The sequence below is a fragment of the Cygnus atratus genome, chromosome 4, assembly GCF_013377495.2.
Source record: "Cygnus atratus isolate AKBS03 ecotype Queensland, Australia chromosome 4, CAtr_DNAZoo_HiC_assembly, whole genome shotgun sequence".
Classification (NCBI taxonomy): domain Eukaryota; kingdom Metazoa; phylum Chordata; class Aves; order Anseriformes; family Anatidae; genus Cygnus; species Cygnus atratus.
In genome coordinates, this window is record NC_066365.1 from 77,563,618 (window position 1) to 77,580,134 (window position 16,517).

The 16,517-nt window shown below is 60.7% G+C and overlaps 1 protein-coding gene across 8 annotated transcripts; it reads right to left on the reverse strand.

The window, feature by feature from the left end:
* Positions 1–748: 748 nt before the first annotated feature.
* On the reverse strand, positions 749–16,079 carry LOC118260602 (protein O-GlcNAcase-like). 8 transcript variants are annotated; one of them, XM_035570978.2, is made up of 18 exons: positions 15,888–16,079; positions 12,679–12,730; positions 11,005–11,102; positions 10,455–10,581; positions 9,677–9,848; positions 9,431–9,518; positions 9,244–9,342; positions 8,810–9,094; positions 8,412–8,540; positions 6,496–7,454; positions 6,250–6,424; positions 5,891–5,947; positions 4,183–4,268; positions 3,836–3,940; positions 2,603–2,694; positions 2,035–2,227; positions 1,772–1,943; positions 749–1,476 (listed from the first exon to the last, which is right to left on the reverse strand). In XM_035570978.2, the coding sequence occupies exons 1-18, from the start codon at positions 15,925–15,927 to the stop codon at positions 1,340–1,342; spliced, it is 3,066 nt and encodes a 1,021-aa protein (XP_035426871.1). In that variant the 5' UTR covers positions 15,928–16,079; the 3' UTR covers positions 749–1,339. The 8 variants fall into 8 exon arrangements, with proteins under 8 accessions (XP_035426871.1, XP_035426870.1, XP_035426869.1 ...); XM_035570977.2 differs by having other exon boundaries at positions 8,810–9,114; positions 10,451–10,581; positions 15,888–16,061; XM_035570976.2 differs by having other exon boundaries at positions 8,810–9,114; positions 9,244–9,518; positions 15,888–16,061.
* Between the last annotated feature and the right edge of the window lie 438 nt (positions 16,080–16,517).

Genomic DNA, 16,517 nt, shown 5'->3' on the forward strand with positions numbered 1-16,517 from the left:
CGGCCCGGCGCCCCGCACGGATCCGGCCGCGGCGGGGCCCCGCTCCCCCGGGGGGCTCCGCTCCGGGGCCGGCACCGGACCCCGGCACGGGGCCTCCAGCTCGGACCTCTCCCTGCAGGGTCCCCGGCCTTGCGCCCCCGCCCCGCGAGCACCGCGCTCCCGGCACAGCCCCCGGCGGACCCGGGGACGGGGACCGGGCTGCAGACCCTCGCAGAGCAGCTCCCGGGCATGGAGCATGCAGCATGGATCCCGGTGAGGCACGGGGAAGGCCAGGGGCTGCCCGAGCCCCCCTCTGCTCCCGGTCCCTCTGCCACCCAGCCTCCTCCTCGCCCCATGACCAAGGGGCAGCCAGCTTTGGCAAGCACAGAGGTAAAGCACCCAGTGAGCGTTTGCTCCCTCCATGCCTCCCTCCCAGCTCTTTCCAGGCAAGCCAGCCAGCCAGACGTCCCCCCTTGGTATTCCTGCGTGTCCTGGCAGGGACCCCCAGGCACACCAGGGAGCCATTGCCACAGGGGAGCCCCATCCCGCAGGGGAGCCCCGGAGCTGCAGGGAGCCTGGCTGGGCTCATTCCCGTAGTGTGGTGCGGGGGAGGCCGAGGGTTGGTGAGCAGTTGGAGAGGCAGCCACAAAGTCACTGCTTTGCCCGGGTTCCACCGCACTGTCTGTAAGCACAGTCTGTGCAAGGCGGGCACAGGGGTGTTGGAGGGAAATGCCGGTATCCCAATAACATCCCCAGGAGACGAACCATGGTGAGAGACCAGCAAATGCTTTATTACTGAGGACAGCACTTCCCTCAGCCCCTGGGCAGCAGAGATTAGGGCTGCCTCACTGTGCCCCATGCCAGCTCCATCCATACAACAAGCAGCTCCTGGGTGCCAAGAACCAGCCCTGGCACCAGCTGTCCAGACTGGGGCCACAATGGGGATGGAGAGATCTGGGCAGCTCCATCGGGAGGACAGGGACACTGTCCCAGTGCCAACACGCCATGCCCAAAGACCACTACCCCAAATACTGCCCGTGCACCACCTGCCAGGCTAGGTGCTTTGCAGGCAGCCCAGGGACACTGCTTGTTCCCTGGCATAGGTGGAGGGTGCTCAGCAAGCAGGAGTGAAGGGCCTGGATGGCCAAATCTCCTGAGGGAGCAGAAATGCCCCTCTCTTGCCAAGTACTCCCACAGCCTGGTGCCCTGTGCACATCCTTGGGGCACCCTGCTCTCCCCCAGGCCACATACCCCATGTACCTGCCCTGCCCGAGGTGCCCCTCTGCTTCTGCTCCCTTGAGACAAGCTTCCAATTCCCGTCCTGTGGTGCCGTCTCCCCATGCTCGTGCCCAATGCTCACTCAGAGGAGGCGTCCCAGGAGCCGAGCGCCAGGGGAGCTGGGCCAGGGCACAGGCAGGGCGACGAAACCCAGCTTGCTGTAGAAGCTCAGTTGCTGCTGGTCAGTGGCACTGACCTGGCAAAACACTCCCCGCGAGCCTGCAAGGGAGAGAAGTGCTCAGGCCCCCAGCTCTGGGAGCCTCACCCCAGGGCTGAGGGCAGCAGCTGAGCCCCCCTCCAGGGCTGCCCGTGGTAGCGGGTGACCATGCAAGGCCCTGCGGCACATGTCCACCTGTCCCTGGTGCAAGGGGAGGTCATGGTGCCGGGGAGCTGGGTTCAGACTGCAGGAAGGGGAGCCCCAGAGATGGCTGCCTCCAGCTCTGGGGTGGGCAGGGGGTCGCGATGGGGTTGCACTGTATTGATGGAGTCCCAGCCCCACCGAAATGGAGCTCACCATTGGCTCTGAGCGCACTCAGCAGGCAGACGGCCAGGCTGCAGCTGGCCCCCACGTCCAGCACCCGAGGGGCCGTGCCCAGCTGCACCAGGGAGGGGAAGCGCCGCAGCACGGGCAGGGGCACGGCTGGTGGCTCTGCGTGGAAGAAGAGCAGTGCTTCCTCCAGGGCATCCTGCAGGTGACAAGCACAGGTGAAGGAGCCCTCCGCCCTCCCTCCTCCCTCCTCCCTCCCCACTCCCCACCGCTGCGGACGCGCCCCTCACCTGTCCCAGGGCTGGGCCGCCCACACCCAGCTCCCGGGGGTACTTGTGCCGCATGGCCGGCAGCCAGTTGCTGGCTCGCTCTCGCAGGAAGCCTTCAGCACAGAGCGCTCCGGCTGCGTAGCCACACGGGCCACCCTCGTCCTCCAGCACGAACGTGTACTCGGGGCTCAGGTGCAGGAAGCTGCCCAGCAACCTGCCAGCCAGAGGCACTGCTGAGCCGAGGCCGAGCCCAGCTCAAGGAGAGCTTGGAGCAGCCGTCCACCCTCTGCCCCTGCAGCACCCAGCGCCCCCGCCCTGTCCTGTTGAGACCCCCCACAGATGACTTCAGCTGGGGGAGCCACTGCAGCCCCCTTAGGGACCAGCTGGGCTGCAGGTCTGTCCCCACGGCAGCTTTCATGACCCAGCTGGACGTGCCCTCCCTTGCGCCATCCCACACCGTGAGGCCACCACAGCCACGGTGCGCAGCTGCTCCCTGCGGGGGTGGGAGGAGAGGGCCCTGGCTGGCCAAGGCCACATCGCCCGGGCTTGGCACACATCCAGAGGGAGCCCCAGAGGGACCAGGTCTCACCTGTCACCCAGCAGGTCAGGGTGGGCCACGAGGACGTCTGCAACGCTGGGGTCACAGTCCAGACCTTCCCGGCACATTCGGTAAAGCTCTCCCTGGAAGAGCCCAAACCACCTCAGCCTTGGCCCTGCCCCACTGCTGCCCCTCGGCTCCTGCCACTCCACCAGAGCATGATGCACCCACAGGTGGCCACGTTGTCCCCAGAGAAGGACCGCAACCAGAGCCATAGCCTCCAGTGCTGCTGGTCAGGGGAAGGCAGGTACTGCAGCCTGCCCAGGGCGCTACTGCAGAGCAATGTGCACAGCCGTTGTGTACTGTGTCCCGCTAGCCTCTGAGGCTTGCTGCCACAGCACAGCCTGCTTTAAAATGAGCCATTGCCATTCCAGTCAGGCACCCCAGAGCTGCAGCTGCTGAGAAAATGCTGATCAGCCCCAGTCCAGAGCATGCTCAAAGCAGCCAGAACAGTAGCAAAATTAATACCAAAATTCAGGTCTCCATGGAGCACATGCAAAGTGGGACCTCCCAAAAAATTCCTGTCTTGGTCAAATTTGAGCTTTCTGCTGTTCACAGGATCAGCAAAAAGAACATCCTGGTAAAAACACTGCTTCTCAAAGGGAAGGCTGCCTGATCACTGAACAAGAAGGTCAGAGCAAGGCACTTCTGAGCTGCCTTCCCAGAACTGGCTCAAGTGCTCAGAAGAGTTTTTCTCACAGTTTCACTGGAAACAGACGTTCAGATGTAATCTGACAACAAGCAACTGAAAACAAGCTCTTGCAATGGGAATCGCTGACGGCCATAGTCCGGTATTATAATCTGCTCTCACGTTCTTGCAACTCCACCTCTGTTAGCCATGCAGGTGTGCATTGCAGGGTACCGTGTTTAGCAGGGATGCACATGTGTCCATGGTGGTGGATCTGCAGTGCCAGCATTTCCTTTAGCCAGGAGGGGCAGCAGGGCAGACAGAGCAGGGTGATTGCTGCAGGCTGCATGGCATTTGATGAAGGGGGCTCCACCCTGGGGACTGCCACCACTGCTGGACGCAGCACGGAGCGACCTGCCCCAGGCTTGCCTGACCCTCAGGGCCCCTTCCCACTGCCATCATCCTGTGCTGTCAGCTCAGCCCTGGGGGCAGCAGCCAACATGCACGTTTCTTGTTAGCACTTTTTCAGCAAAGGCCATGCAGGGTGAGCTACAGGGTGAGCAGCGTGGGTGGTGTGTTCAGGCCATGAGTCTCACCTTGTCCTGAGGCAGAAGCGGACGCAGGAGGTACAGCTGGCGGGACGGGAAGAGTGGAGGTGGGTGATAAAAGAGGTCACAGCTGTTCCCCACGGGAAGCAGGGCCTGGAGGAGGTACAGTCCATCATGGAGCAGCTTGTCCTGGCTCCAAACCTGCCTTGGGGTGGCAGGACGAGGGTCCTTCTGTGGCCCCCCTAAGCCCCGGGAGCAGCAGCCATGGTGCAGAGGCCTGAGCAGCATCATTTCCCCGAGCCTGCAGCCACCCAACAGCATGGCAGGAGCAGCAGATGGAATCCTGGCTTCCCAAGGGCTCCTCCAGTCCCCAGCAGCCAGGGGTGCGACCTCACCTGCAGCTCTCCAAAGAGGCCCCCACGGTGTGCCCAGGGCTCAGCATCTTCCCTGGGGAAGAGCGGGGCAGTGATGCTCTGGCACCCTGGAGGCAGCAGGAGACAGACACACACGAGGTGAAAAACAACCAGCTGGGACAGGGGGACACCAGCCTCCCCTGCACAGCAGCATCATGATCCGTGCTTGTCACAGCTCAGGATCTACCCCACATGCATGCAGCCCAGGTACTGGAGCTCTCCGTGGACTTGGGCAGCCCAGCACTGGGGTGGCAGCAAGCCCCCCGCAACACAGCTTGAAGTGGGGGAATGGGAAGATGACTGATCTGGCCTCCATGAAAAGTGTAAGGAAAAACCACAGCTCCTGGCACGACCGAGAAGCTACAGCCTGGAACAGAGCCCAGTGTGCTGCTTTGCTGTCCAGCCAGCAGTGCCAGCGGGAGCTTGCAGGGCAGCTGGGCACAGGCACCCTCGCACCATGCGCAGATGCTTCTCCACAGAAGTGGCTCAAGGTACATGACCACATTCCACACCAAACCTGGAGCCCCTCTCAGGTTGTCATCTGGTAACAGCTCCTGGTTTATAAAAACTCACAAGGTCATGGAAATCTAAACCAGAGGAATGGGGTCTCCCAAAGTGATGCACAGACATTCAAAATCCAGCCTCACTTCTGTCACCCAGGACACTACTGCTCCCAGTAGCCCAGAGAATCATAGACTGAATCACAGAATGGTTTGGGTTGGAAGGGACTTAGAGATCATCTAGTTCCAACCCCCCTGCCGTGGGCAGGGACACCTCCCACCAGACCAGGTTGCCCAAAGCCCCATCCAGCCTGGCCTTGAACACTTGCAGGGATGGGGCATCCACAGTTTCTCTGGGCAACCTGCTCCAGTGCCTCACCACACTCATAGTAAAGAATTTCTTCCACGTATCCCTTTTACCAGAAAGGTCCTGGGATTAAAAAGGCCAAGAATCCATGCCCCAGAAATAGGCATTCCCTTTAAACCACAAGAGACAGGGAAGTGCTGCTCTGATGAGTGTCACCTCCCTGACGCGTGACACTGCCCCCCTTCCAGGCTGCTTCACTTCAGTTCCCCCTCCACTATCTGCCCCCCTGGCCCCTCCTGGCCAGGTTAGGAGTCGTTTGCAGGGAGGATGCTCCTGAGGTGACAGCTCCTTGCAAAACACTAAGCTTGGTGTCTTGCTGTGTCACACTTCTCAGAGGCACGGGTACTTGGATGAGCTCCGTGAGCCCAGTGATCCATGCTGACCAGCGTGGGTGCTCCCAACACAGCTGGAGAGCCGGAGCTCAGCCACCTGTGCTGGTGGGGCAGCTGTGCAGCGCTGGGACACTGCTGGGTGCCTGGGAGCAGAGCTGGAGAGCCTGGATGTTGTGGGGTAATGCCCTCACTGCCTTGCAGACGTTCTTTCAGTCCCCGCTTGGGTCCTAGAGCAGAGCCTTTGCCCCCAGCTAGCTGGAGGAGCAGAGCCCAGCAAGGCCCCATACAAGTGGTACCCTGAGCCCTGCTGCCCCAGCAGCCGTCCCCATCCTGCCTTGGTACGCCGGGGTGTGCAGGGGTGCAGCCTTCCTGCAGCCATGCCAGCTCCACTGACAGGGGAAGGACAGCCCCATGGCAAGCGCCAGCTGTGGGGCCTGAAGTTACAGAGGGCATCAGCCCTGGCGGGTGGGCGAGAGCGGCGCCATACTTACAGCCGAAGCAGCTTCTCCAGTTGCCCGTGGGGTCAGGGTCACAGAGGAGGTGGCCGTCTGCAAGGGAGGTGTGGTGGTGAGTGCAGGCACAGGCAGTGCATGGGGATGGCATCAAGGGGAGATGCACTCCCAGCAGAGATTCTGGCAGCCTGGCCAGACTCCAGGACCCCAGCCTGCTGGGAGTGTTCCCAGACACCTCCACTTCTTTAGGGGAAAGGACAGAGGAAGTTTCAGGTGCCATGGTGCCCAGGGACCCTGTGCTTCATTGCCCCTTAGGAAGCAGGGTTGGATTTGGCCAGGGTGCGGATACACGACTAGGGTGGTAGAGCCTGGCTCTCAGGGTGGCCTCATCCACATACCCAACCAGAGGATGAAGGCACTGGCAGCCAGCAGCATGTTGCGGATGTCCCAGAGGTAGGGGTGAAGGTCATATAGCAGCGCCTGCCCTGCGCTGCAGACGAAGCGGCTGTGCAGGTGGCATGTCTGGGCACAGAGCAGCTGGAAGGACTGTGCTCGGCCACGCCACCGGGCACCCTGCAGACAGACCGGGCGTTAGAGCAGCCGCAATGGGCACCCTCCTGCAGCAGCAGCCAGACCAGCCTTACCTCACAAGAATTGGGTGCTGTGGCCGGGACCCCCACGCTGGGACTGTTGGCCCGGAGCCACTGAAGGTGCTCCAGGAGACGTTGTGCCTGTGGCCCATGATGGTAGGGCAGGTAGAAGAGCTCCACCAGCATTCGCACCTCTTCCATGGTCAGTGGGTCATTGGAGTCGGACCTAGCCTCCTCTAGAAACCTCGGTGTCATGTAGCCAGACCTGGCCGCCTCTGGGGCCAGCGGTGCCATGTGGATGGACGTGGCCTCCTCTGGGGTCAGTGGTGCAGTGGGGCCAGGGCTGGCACTGGTCCCATCAGTGAGCAATGCCATGGGGTCAGAGCTAGCATCAACCCCATCGGTGAGCGGTGTTGTGGGGACAGGGCTGTCACTAGTCCCATCGGTGAGTGGTGCTGTGGGGACAGGGCTGGCACCAGCCCCATCGGTGAGCGGTGTTGTGGTGACAGGGCTGGCGTCAGCCCCAGGCTGGGGACTGCCAGGGGGCTGGGGGAGGTTGCCATCCCCTCCCCTGGCATTGCTGGTGTCAAGGAGGGGGCTCTGGCTGTTGTCGGCCCCACTGCTGCAGCACGTTGGGGTCTCCAGGCTGCAGAAGGTCTCACCAGTTACAGGGGCTCCAGCAGGCTGGGCACTGCCCACTGTGCTGGGTGGAGCAGAGGAGGGCTTGCAGCTTGTTCCGCTAGCTGAGGCGAGCTGGTCCCCATCCGCTGGGGGGCTCTGCTGACTGCCGGTGGGGGTCCTGCTCCCACTGTCCTTCTTAGGCACCAAGGTCACCTTCCTCCTTCCCTCCCCTGGTGTCATGCTGCAGGTCTCAGGGCTACGCTGGTCTGCCCCACGAGGAGCAGCATCATGGGTCTGGGGGCCAGGTGTGGCCTCCTGCCATCCCGCTGTGCCTGGCTGCAGCCCCGCTCCTCCCTCACAGCCAGCGCTGGGGTGCAACAGAGCCCTTCCTCCTGGCAGGACAGAGCGAAGGCACAGCCCTTCTGGCACCCGCACCAGAATGGCTGCCCAGATGCAGGACAGCCCTGGGGCAGCCGTACCAGGGAGCTCAGCTCTGTGCTGGCAGGGACCAGGAGCTGCCCGGACTGTGGGCTCTGCATCGCTTGGGCCACTGTGGCTGGGGAGGCCACAGGCTTTCAAGAATCAAGCAGTGCAAAACAAGCTCGCACCATTTAACCCCCTCTTCCAGAGCTGTACCATGATCTAGGCTTCCTAACCTCCTGCTGAGCCCATGGTTTCAGGGACAGGAATGCGGAAGCAAGGAGCAGGCTTTGCTCTCCTTCCTTGCAGCAAATGCCACATCACGATCCTCTTTCAGGCAGCTAGGTGCCATCCAGAGCTGCTCAGGTTGCTGCTTCACCCTGTTTCCACTCCAAAGCAGTTCCTGAACCCCCCCCTGGGGTCACAGACCTCATCCACGCTCCCTGCAGCCAGCTCACCCAGCTGGCCCTCGTCAAGTCGTCACCCGGCAGTGCTTCTCCTGGACCTCACATACATTCCCCACCGGTCATCTCCTCCCCCAGGTTGTCTTCTGTCAATGTCTGTTTTGCCAAAGTGCTCTCTTGGGAAGGCAGGCTGGTAAGGCAGCACACGTCTGCTGGTAACACTCTCTTGGCCCACCCGATCCTCCATCCCATGGGCTCACTCACTTCTGGTGCAAGACGAGCCCAAAGCCCAGCCAACTGTGAGGCCAAAGCTTCAAACTGTTCTACCCCACCTGCTTGGCTTAAGTCCCCTCCTTTTCCCAGCTCTGCTCAGGCAGAGACTCCTCCAGCTGAGCCCAACCACAGGGGACCCCATTGCAGCATCCCATCCCAAGAGGCAGCTCTCCTACCCCACAGAGCTCCCAGCAGAGCTGGTCCAGAGCTTGAGGGCTGAGGGATGCTGCATGGTGCCAGCTCTTCACCTACCTGTCTCCAAGGCGTGCTGGTTTATCTCAGCCACCCAGTCAAGCAGCGCCAGCTCCAAGGCCTCCTGGGGGCTGTAGCTCCCCTCCCATGGGCCCTGGCTGTCCCCCAGGGTTGCTGCAGTCTCTGTCCCTAGTGAAATGGAGCTCATCAGCCTGGATAGCCCCACTTGTTGTTTTACCAAGCTATCCCACGCGACTCTGAGGGAGGGCAGCCCACCACCCAGGAGGGACCCCATGCCCAGGACAGGGGGTGCCACCTGAGCCAGGCTGGCAAGCAGGGAGCCTGTGGGGCCAAGGCAAAGCCAAACAGAGATGGGCAGGGCCCTGCCCTGGCACACAACCTCATCACAGCTGTGGGACCCCACGTACAGAGTGGCCTGGGGCACAGGGACCTGGTACCTGCATGGTCAGGGTGGGCACAGCTCTCCAGCTCGCTCCGAAACCAGCTGCCCAGCGTGTGGATGGGGATGAAATTGGCCTGGAGCTCACAGTTCGGGTTAAGGAGCAGTCCACAGAGCTGAGGCATGAGGCCAGGGGCACGTCCCGTGTAGGGGCCCAAGAAGACACGTCTGCAGTCGTAGTCATTGGCAAACAGATTGTCCCAGATGATGGGACGGCGCCCCAGGACGCCCTCCACCTCCTCCAGCAGCATGGCTGAGAGTTCCTGTGACACCACCTTTGGGCCTGGAGCATCAGGGCACGGACTCATATGGGACACAAGGGTGGCACGGTCCCTCGCACACAGCACATCCAGGGCGCGCATGCACCTGGGCACCGAGTGCAGACCGAGGACAAGTTGCGTGCACGCCCGCAGAGCCAGGCAGGGTGCTCACCTGTCCAGATGACCCCAATCGCTGGGAGCAGCTCCCGTCCAAGGGTCAGCAGGTAGCGGGACTGGCCAGGGCTTGGAGAGCAGAGTGAGCTGCAGTACTCTGGGGAAAGAGTAGAGTATCCCATGAGGGCAGAGACTGGGGCAGAGAGGCTGCCCAGGTGCAGTGGGCAGGGGCAGGGGAGAGGCACCGTGCAGGGAAAGCAGCATTGGCCCCTCCGCAGCCGGTTCCTGTCCTCGTCCTGAAGCTTCCAGGGCTGCCCCAAGGCATGGTGGAGGCTACGGAACATTGGGGCAGTCAGCTTGCAGGAGGCAGACGTGCTGTGCATGTCTGGGAGCAGCAGCCACAGGGCAGCCGCGTGGTCTGGGCACCAGGGCTTGCCAAGCACCCGGTCCTGGGGAGGGGCAGCTGGGGGCTGTGCAGCTGCAGGCAGTACCTGTGGGGCAGAAGAGGAAGACGGAGGGCTGTCCCAGCTCCTGGTATGCCTCGTTGGCCACAGAGGCTTGGGCCTCCGCCAGGGAGGTGAAGACGTTTCTGTCAGCTCGGCACATGCAGGGGTCGATGTCGTCAAAAAGCAGCGCGAAGGCACGGCACCCCATGGCGGCCACCTGTGGGCACAGCATGGGCGCTAGGACCCCTGGGCAGCAGAGGGAGGATGCGGCAAGCCCTGGTCGAGCCCCTCACTCCTTGCAGGGACAGTGGCAGTCAGGAGCAGCCTGACAGACAATGCCTGCACCCGTGCTGCCACATCCAGCGGATGCAGCGCACCACGCACAGCCACTCCATGCAGACTGCCCCCCCACCATAGTCCTCCTCGCCAAACCCTGGCACAGCCCTGCTTGTTGCGGGCCAGGAGCCCTCTGAAACCAGGGCAGGCACTGCAGTGGCCCAGACCCCCTACCGTGCCACATCTACACCACTGGCCGTTCCCCTCTCACACCATGGTGCTGCGGGGACAGCCTGAGAGGCGGACGGGCAGCTGCTGTCTGGCTGTGCCGTGCCACAGGGAGGAGCGGTCGCCTTGCAGAGCATGGCGGCTGTGCTAGGGTCTTCGCCCTTCCCAGGCAGCAGGGCCTCAGCACCAGCCTGCAGGAGCCCCCTGGTGCTGCCCACAGGCTCAGGCTCAGCCGGTCCCTCTCCTGCAGCTCCTGCAGCACTGCCTGCTGGAGCTTGCCTGGAAGCCATGGGATGAAGGAATGGCCCACGGTACCTGCCTGAGTTTTTGCTGCAGCAGGAGCCGATCCCCAGCACTTGAAAACACCATGTCCTGGCCAGCAGAAATGGCAAAAATGAACTCCACACCATGCTCTTGGGCAGCTTCTATGAGAGACTGCATCTGGGCTGGGGACAAAGCAGAGGAGAGCTGTGAGTGCTGGGAGACAAGGCACAGGTGGAGAGGGAATGACTGCGGCCCAATGGAAAGAGCCAAGGATACCCAGAGTCAGAAAAGAACACTGAAGAGAAGGGCCCAGGGGAGATGGTGTCCAAGCTGCTGGAACACAGAGGACCCTCCACAAGGGTCCGCAGGCCCTGTCACACTGGAACATATTGCCAAAGACCTGCAGGGGGAGCTCCATGGGCGGTGTAGGGTCCAAGGGGACACCTTGTGACGGACAGGGTCTGGGGGCTCCCTGTGCTGGGCAGGCTTCTGGCAGGAGGAGCAGTAGCAGCCAGCCTGCCCCTGGCTGAGATGCAGACCATGCTTCACCTGTGAGGACTGGGATGCCACAGCCCACCCATGGTGGGGCCCAGCAGAACCGCTACCTGCCTCATGCTCTGTGTAGGGCTCTCGCCAGAGCAGCCGGTGCTTCAGCTCGTCCTTGGGTGCGTACATGTAGCAGTTCAGCCCCCGGCGTTCCAGCCTGTGCAGCAAGGACAAGAGGTTACCTAAGGCTCCAGACGGACTGGAGGACTCTTTGCAAAGAGGCGTCCAGGCAGGCATGCCAGCCCATGACGACAAATGCTGCTCAGCACACAACTCCTTCTCTTTCATAGGGCTGTGCCATGCCGTGCTCTCCGGATGCTGCGCTGCAAGCGGAGCTGAAGGAAAACAGGTCTGAGCAAAAACAGGGTCTGGCTGTTTCAGGAGATGGGACTACACCATCAAAAGGCCCGTTCTGGCCTCAAAACCACAAATTCTTTCCAGAATCTGCAGAGCAGTCCATAGGGCAGACACTTCCTTAGACAGCTCTTTTGCCACTCCCGTATGAAAGCCATCTGATTTATAAATTTATTTGTATTTATCCTCCTTAGTAGATGACGTTTTACATTCTCCCATGATGAACAGACTGTCATGTACTGCATGACACAAATGCCTCATCTTGTTTCTTTCCAGAGAAGGAAAACACAGATAAACACGCTGCTCGCATGTGCAAACACACAAACATTCCAACCCGCTACCAGACTAGGCCGTCACTAGACCTGCTCATTCTTAATATATTTTAAAACAACATCTCTTGTTTTCCTTTGTCTCAGTGGCACATTTTCCCAGATTTTCTAAGTTACGTTTTTCTGTGTCTGCATCTCTGGTTCCCCTACTATAGTCTTTGCACTTGTGACTGCTTACGCCATCATCGGCACTCTCTTGTACTGTGGCCAGAACGCTTCCCACACTGTGCACAGCACTGGTGTTGTCACCAGCACATTGTGACCAGCACACAGCCCCTGCTGCTCCTGGCTCACTGGCCCAGCCATCAATAGCACTCCGCCCATGCTGTCACCAGCATGCTGCCCACACTGCCGTGAACACGCTGTCCACATTGTCTTTAGCACCCTGTCACCAGCATGCTGCCCACACTGCAACCAGCATCCTGCCCACACTGTCACCAGCACCCTGCCCACAACATCCTGTGTGCTGCCATCACTAGGGCACTGCTCACAGGGACGGGTGTGCTGCCTGGGCTGCGACCATCACGCCGCTGTGCTGGGTGCACCACGAGACCCCGGGGAGCCCCTCTGTCCGTGGCAGGTCCGTCAGTGCAGCTCATTGCACCAAGGGCCGGCGCACGGGCATCAGGTGCCAGGAGACGGCTTTTTCTCTCCTGTAGGGATCAGCTCCACGATTCTCATAACCAGCTGGTGACGGATCCTTCCCACATCCTTCCACATCGTGGGCAGTGGGACCCAGCAACGCCCCCCCAGAGCTCGCCCCCTCCCCGCAGCAGCCCCAGCGCCAGCCCCTCCCCGGCCGCTTCCCCAGCCCGGCCCAAGCCCCCAGCGGGCCGCCTCCGGCTGCAGCGGGCTGCAGAGCCCCAGCACCACCTGCCGGGCACAGGGCAGCACAGCCCGCCGCTGTCAGGCCGGGGCAGGGCAGGGGCTTTTTCCCTTTCCCCAGCTCTGGGAGCAGCACAGGAGGGGGGCTGGCATGCACTGCTGAGTTCCACCTCATCAACCTGTTACATGTCAGTGCGTCTAGAGAGCAAAATTTGGGGTACTTGCCATCGAAAGAGCAGTCTCCTCTCTTCCATAGACCATGGTCTCCCATAGAAACCTGTAAAGAGGAAAAGCAAAAACCAAAATACAGTTGCCAGTATCTCCCTTAAAAGTCTCTCTACGTGCTGTCCCTAAGTGGCTGCTCTTAAACTGCAAGAGCCATTGGTTTGTTCACCTCAGGATGATTCAGATGCCTGTTAGCCTGCTATGATCTTGCTGGGCATTGGTATTCAAGCCAGCAGGTATAATAATATCTATGCTGCCATTCTTCCCAGAAAGAGGCAGCTGGGAAAAAATGCACAAGATAATACTTATCCTGAGAGGGGAAATTTATGTGGTAAAAGCCAAGCCTAGAGGAGACTGCTGAGGCCTGGTGCTTGAGCATTTGGGGTGCACCAAAGCACAGAGCTATCGTACACCCACCCTAGAGTTTCCTTCTTGGGGATACTCCTTTACAGAGACTGGCTCTGTGCTTCTCCTGGGTCATAGAATCATAGAATGGCTCGGGTTGGAAGGGACCTTAAAGATCACACAGTTCCAACCCCTCTGCCATGGGCAAGGATGCCACCCACTAGATCAGGTCACCCAGGGTCCCATCCAACCTGGTCTTGAACACCTCCAGGGATGGGGCATCCACAGCCTCTCTGGGCAACGTGTGCCAGTGCCTCACCACCCTCTGACTGAAGAATTTCCTCCTAACCTCTTATCTAAATCTCCCCTCCTTTAGTTTAAAACCATTCCCCCCTGTCCTGTCGTTTCCTGAATGAGCAAAAAATTGCTCTCCGTCTTTTTTATAAGCCCCCTTCAAGTATTGAATAGTTGCAATAAGGTGACCCCAAAGCTTTCTCTTCTTTAGCCTAAACAGCTCCAGCCCTCTCAGCCTTTCTTCATAGTAGAGGTGCTCCAGCCCTCTGATCATCCTTGTGGCCCTCTTCTGGACCTGTTCTAACAGATCAACGTCCTTCCTGTGCCTGCTCTGTCCTGCCCAGCCAGCGCATCTGGGTAGAGTGAGCAGGGCACTGATGGTGTCCATGCAGTGCCATTTCCCCATTGGGACTGCTGTCTAGGAGGTAGCCTTCCTATTTCTCTGTGTAGGAACACCCGAGAGGGGCAGAGCTGCCTGTAAAGCCAGTGAGTTAAAAATACTCAGTGAAGAGCAAGCCAGTTCACCTGGGGACATTGGGATAACAGGCAGGAAAATGGTTCTGGGGAGATGCAGATTTGACAGCTTCTTAAAGAGGAGGTTAGGGAAATCTGGAAGTGTTCAAACACAGATCTCAAATTTAGCAAGAAAAGGCTCTTCAGCCACACAGTCAGGTCAAGGAATCACAGGAACACAGAATGGTTGCGGTTGGAAGGGACCTCTGGTCCAACCCCCTGCTCAAGCAGGGTCACCTAGAGCATGTTGCCCAGGTATGAAGACTCACAGAAAATACATTATATTTTGAACATTGACGGTAATTAGTCCTCAAGGCAGCTCCTAGCATCAGAAGGGCTCCACATCATGGGCAACTTTTACATCAGTCAAGCACTTTCTAGCAGACAAGAACAGGAGCAGAGACTGAGGGAAGTGAAAGCATTTGCTGAAATGTGCTGTGCACAAGGGCAGATCACGACAACTCCTCTAGTCTGAGAAAAAGGGTCAGCTCTCAGTGACTGCCACAAGGCCAGTGCTGCCCTGCAGCACCTGACTGCACCAGAATGGCTCTGCCTGGAGGGGACTCCGTGCCCGGCTCCTTTTGGCAGGAGTCTGCTCTGCAGCCCCCCAGCATGAACTTTGGGCAATGATGTGCTGGACCACACTGCAGATGGATTTTCAACCTGCTTGAACAACTGCATGTCTTTTCCATCTACTTTGAAGCAATATAGATCTGCCTTGCTAGCCATGTCCTACTGTGCACAGGGCCAAATCTGTAGCCACTCAAGAATCCCAGCAAACATTTCATCCAAAGAAGGTATTTCTGTGAGAAACAGACTTTCTGTTCCCCAGCCTAAGGGAACTCCTGCTTAGCTCACAGTTCAGGATATCTCAGGAGTCCCTGCACAGCATCTGCCTGCAAGAGCCTCACTCACACTTTGCTGCGAAATGACACATGCCCTGCCAAGAGCAGCACTGCTGAAAGCACCACCCTAGCATATTCCGCCCAGAAAAAATAGATTAAACTCTATGAGCAAAAACCTAACTGTACTTGTGGCAGCATCTCCAAAGGAGGGGGATGCAGGTGCCTTGCTTTTTTAGAGATAGATGAGCACTGATGAATGATGCAGTGCATTTGCCCCTTGGCTCTCCCACAGCCCAGAGCACACCAGTATCCAGTCAACACCATTATTTGCCAGCATTTGGGCCATCTGGGATGTCTCATCTCTGGGCCTGTGTTACAGCAGGACGAGTTGCCTTTCCTCCCTCGCTCTCTAGAAACCTCCTCCTGGAGTGGCTCTTGATGGCAGCATCTTTGTCCTTCTCTTTCCCAGGTCAGCTTTCCTATATCGATGATTCTAGTCTGACTCATATTCCTTCTTACGATCAACTTCCCCATTCCCGCACTTTCTATTTGATTTGTGTGTATTTGCTTGGTGTTTTTGCTTCCTCCCTGCCTGGCAAGGCAGCAGGCAGTGGGCTGCAGCATGGTGATGTGCTGCCAGAAAAAGTGGAGATGCTTTTGACCAGCAGGTGCCAGGCCTCATGCAGCTCCAGCCGTGCCGTGCTGCAGAAACAGGAGCTGAGGGGGGCAGAAGGACAGGGGCTGAGCCATGCAGAGCTGCCACACGAGAGCAAGCTCTTCGCGGCCTGGCAGGCGCAGCTCAGGCCAACACTATGCTGCGGGCAGGGGGCAGGAGGGCACGCACCGGGATGCCGGCCTCGTGCCCAGGGCAGAGAAAAAGCCACCGCAGAGCGCAGGAGGCAGGGCAGCGGGGCCCCGCGCCACAACGCGGTGCTGGGAGCGGGCTGTGCCGGGATGCCTGAGGGGCCCATCAGTGCTCTGCAAGTGAGCTGGGGAGCTTCAGCGGGGGGTGCTGATTCGCAACCCTTGGGCGAAAGCAGAGCGTCGTGAAGGGGCCCGGGGCGCTGCCTCTCCCATACCCGGTGTCCCGGGCGCGGCGGGCTCGGGTGCCGGCAGCCCTTCCCGACCGCGGTGCGCTCAGGGTATGCCGGGCCAGCCCCTGCAATGCTCGGGCGGGGCACGGGCCCCAGGCGCGGCCCCGGCAAGACCTACCTTCCACCACGCCGCAGAGGAAGCGCGGCCGCCCCGCCATGACCGGGCAGGAACGGCCCTGCTGGCGCTGGGGCGGGCGGAGGGCTGCAGGGAGGGGTGCGGGCAAGGATGGAGGGAGGGATGCAGAGGCGCTCCGAGGGCTGGAGGGGTGCACGGAGGCGCCGCGCCACCGCCTGCCCGCCCCCGCGGAAGCGCGCCCGCCGCAGCGCAGGGGGCGGCCCCGCGGGTGGGGCCGCGGCGGGGCCGGGCGCGGGGCGGGGACCAGGCGCAGCCCCCGGCCGGAGCCGCCCCGCCGAAGGTCGAGGGCCGCAGCCCTGCCGCGGAGGGGGTCCCCGAGGGGAAGGGCGGGGGACGGGACGGGACGGGACGGGCCTGTGTCCGGCCCCGCCGGGCTGGAGCCCCCGCCGCCTTGCCCGGTGGGGGCAGCGCCTGGTCCCGAGCCGCAGCCCGGTTCCGGCCGCCGCTCCTGGCACCGAGGCCCCCAGCCCGGTGCCCCGCAGCAGCCCCCGCCGCACTGTGCCGCACCGGCAGAGGTTTCTCCTCTGCGGTACCTTCCGCTGCCGTGTGCCCCCTCCAGACCCGGAGCAGCTCCCACATCGCATCACCCCTTGTGTTCGCCCCTGCTCCGGC

Bases quoted from the DNA above. Each gene is read 5' to 3' on its own strand.
- LOC118260602 (XM_035570976.2), bottom strand. From the start codon at position 15,927: ATGGCGGGGCGGCCGCGCTTCCTCTGCGGCGTGGTGGAAG. The intron at 9,849-10,454 runs GCAGGTACCGTG...CTGTGCCCACAG, and splicing joins CTGCTGCAGCAAAAACTCAG to GTGGCCGCCATGGGGTGCCG. The intron at 1,477-1,771 runs GTGAGCTCCATT...TCTCCCTTGCAG, and splicing joins GAGTGCGCTCAGAGCCAATG to GCTCGCGGGGAGTGTTTTGC.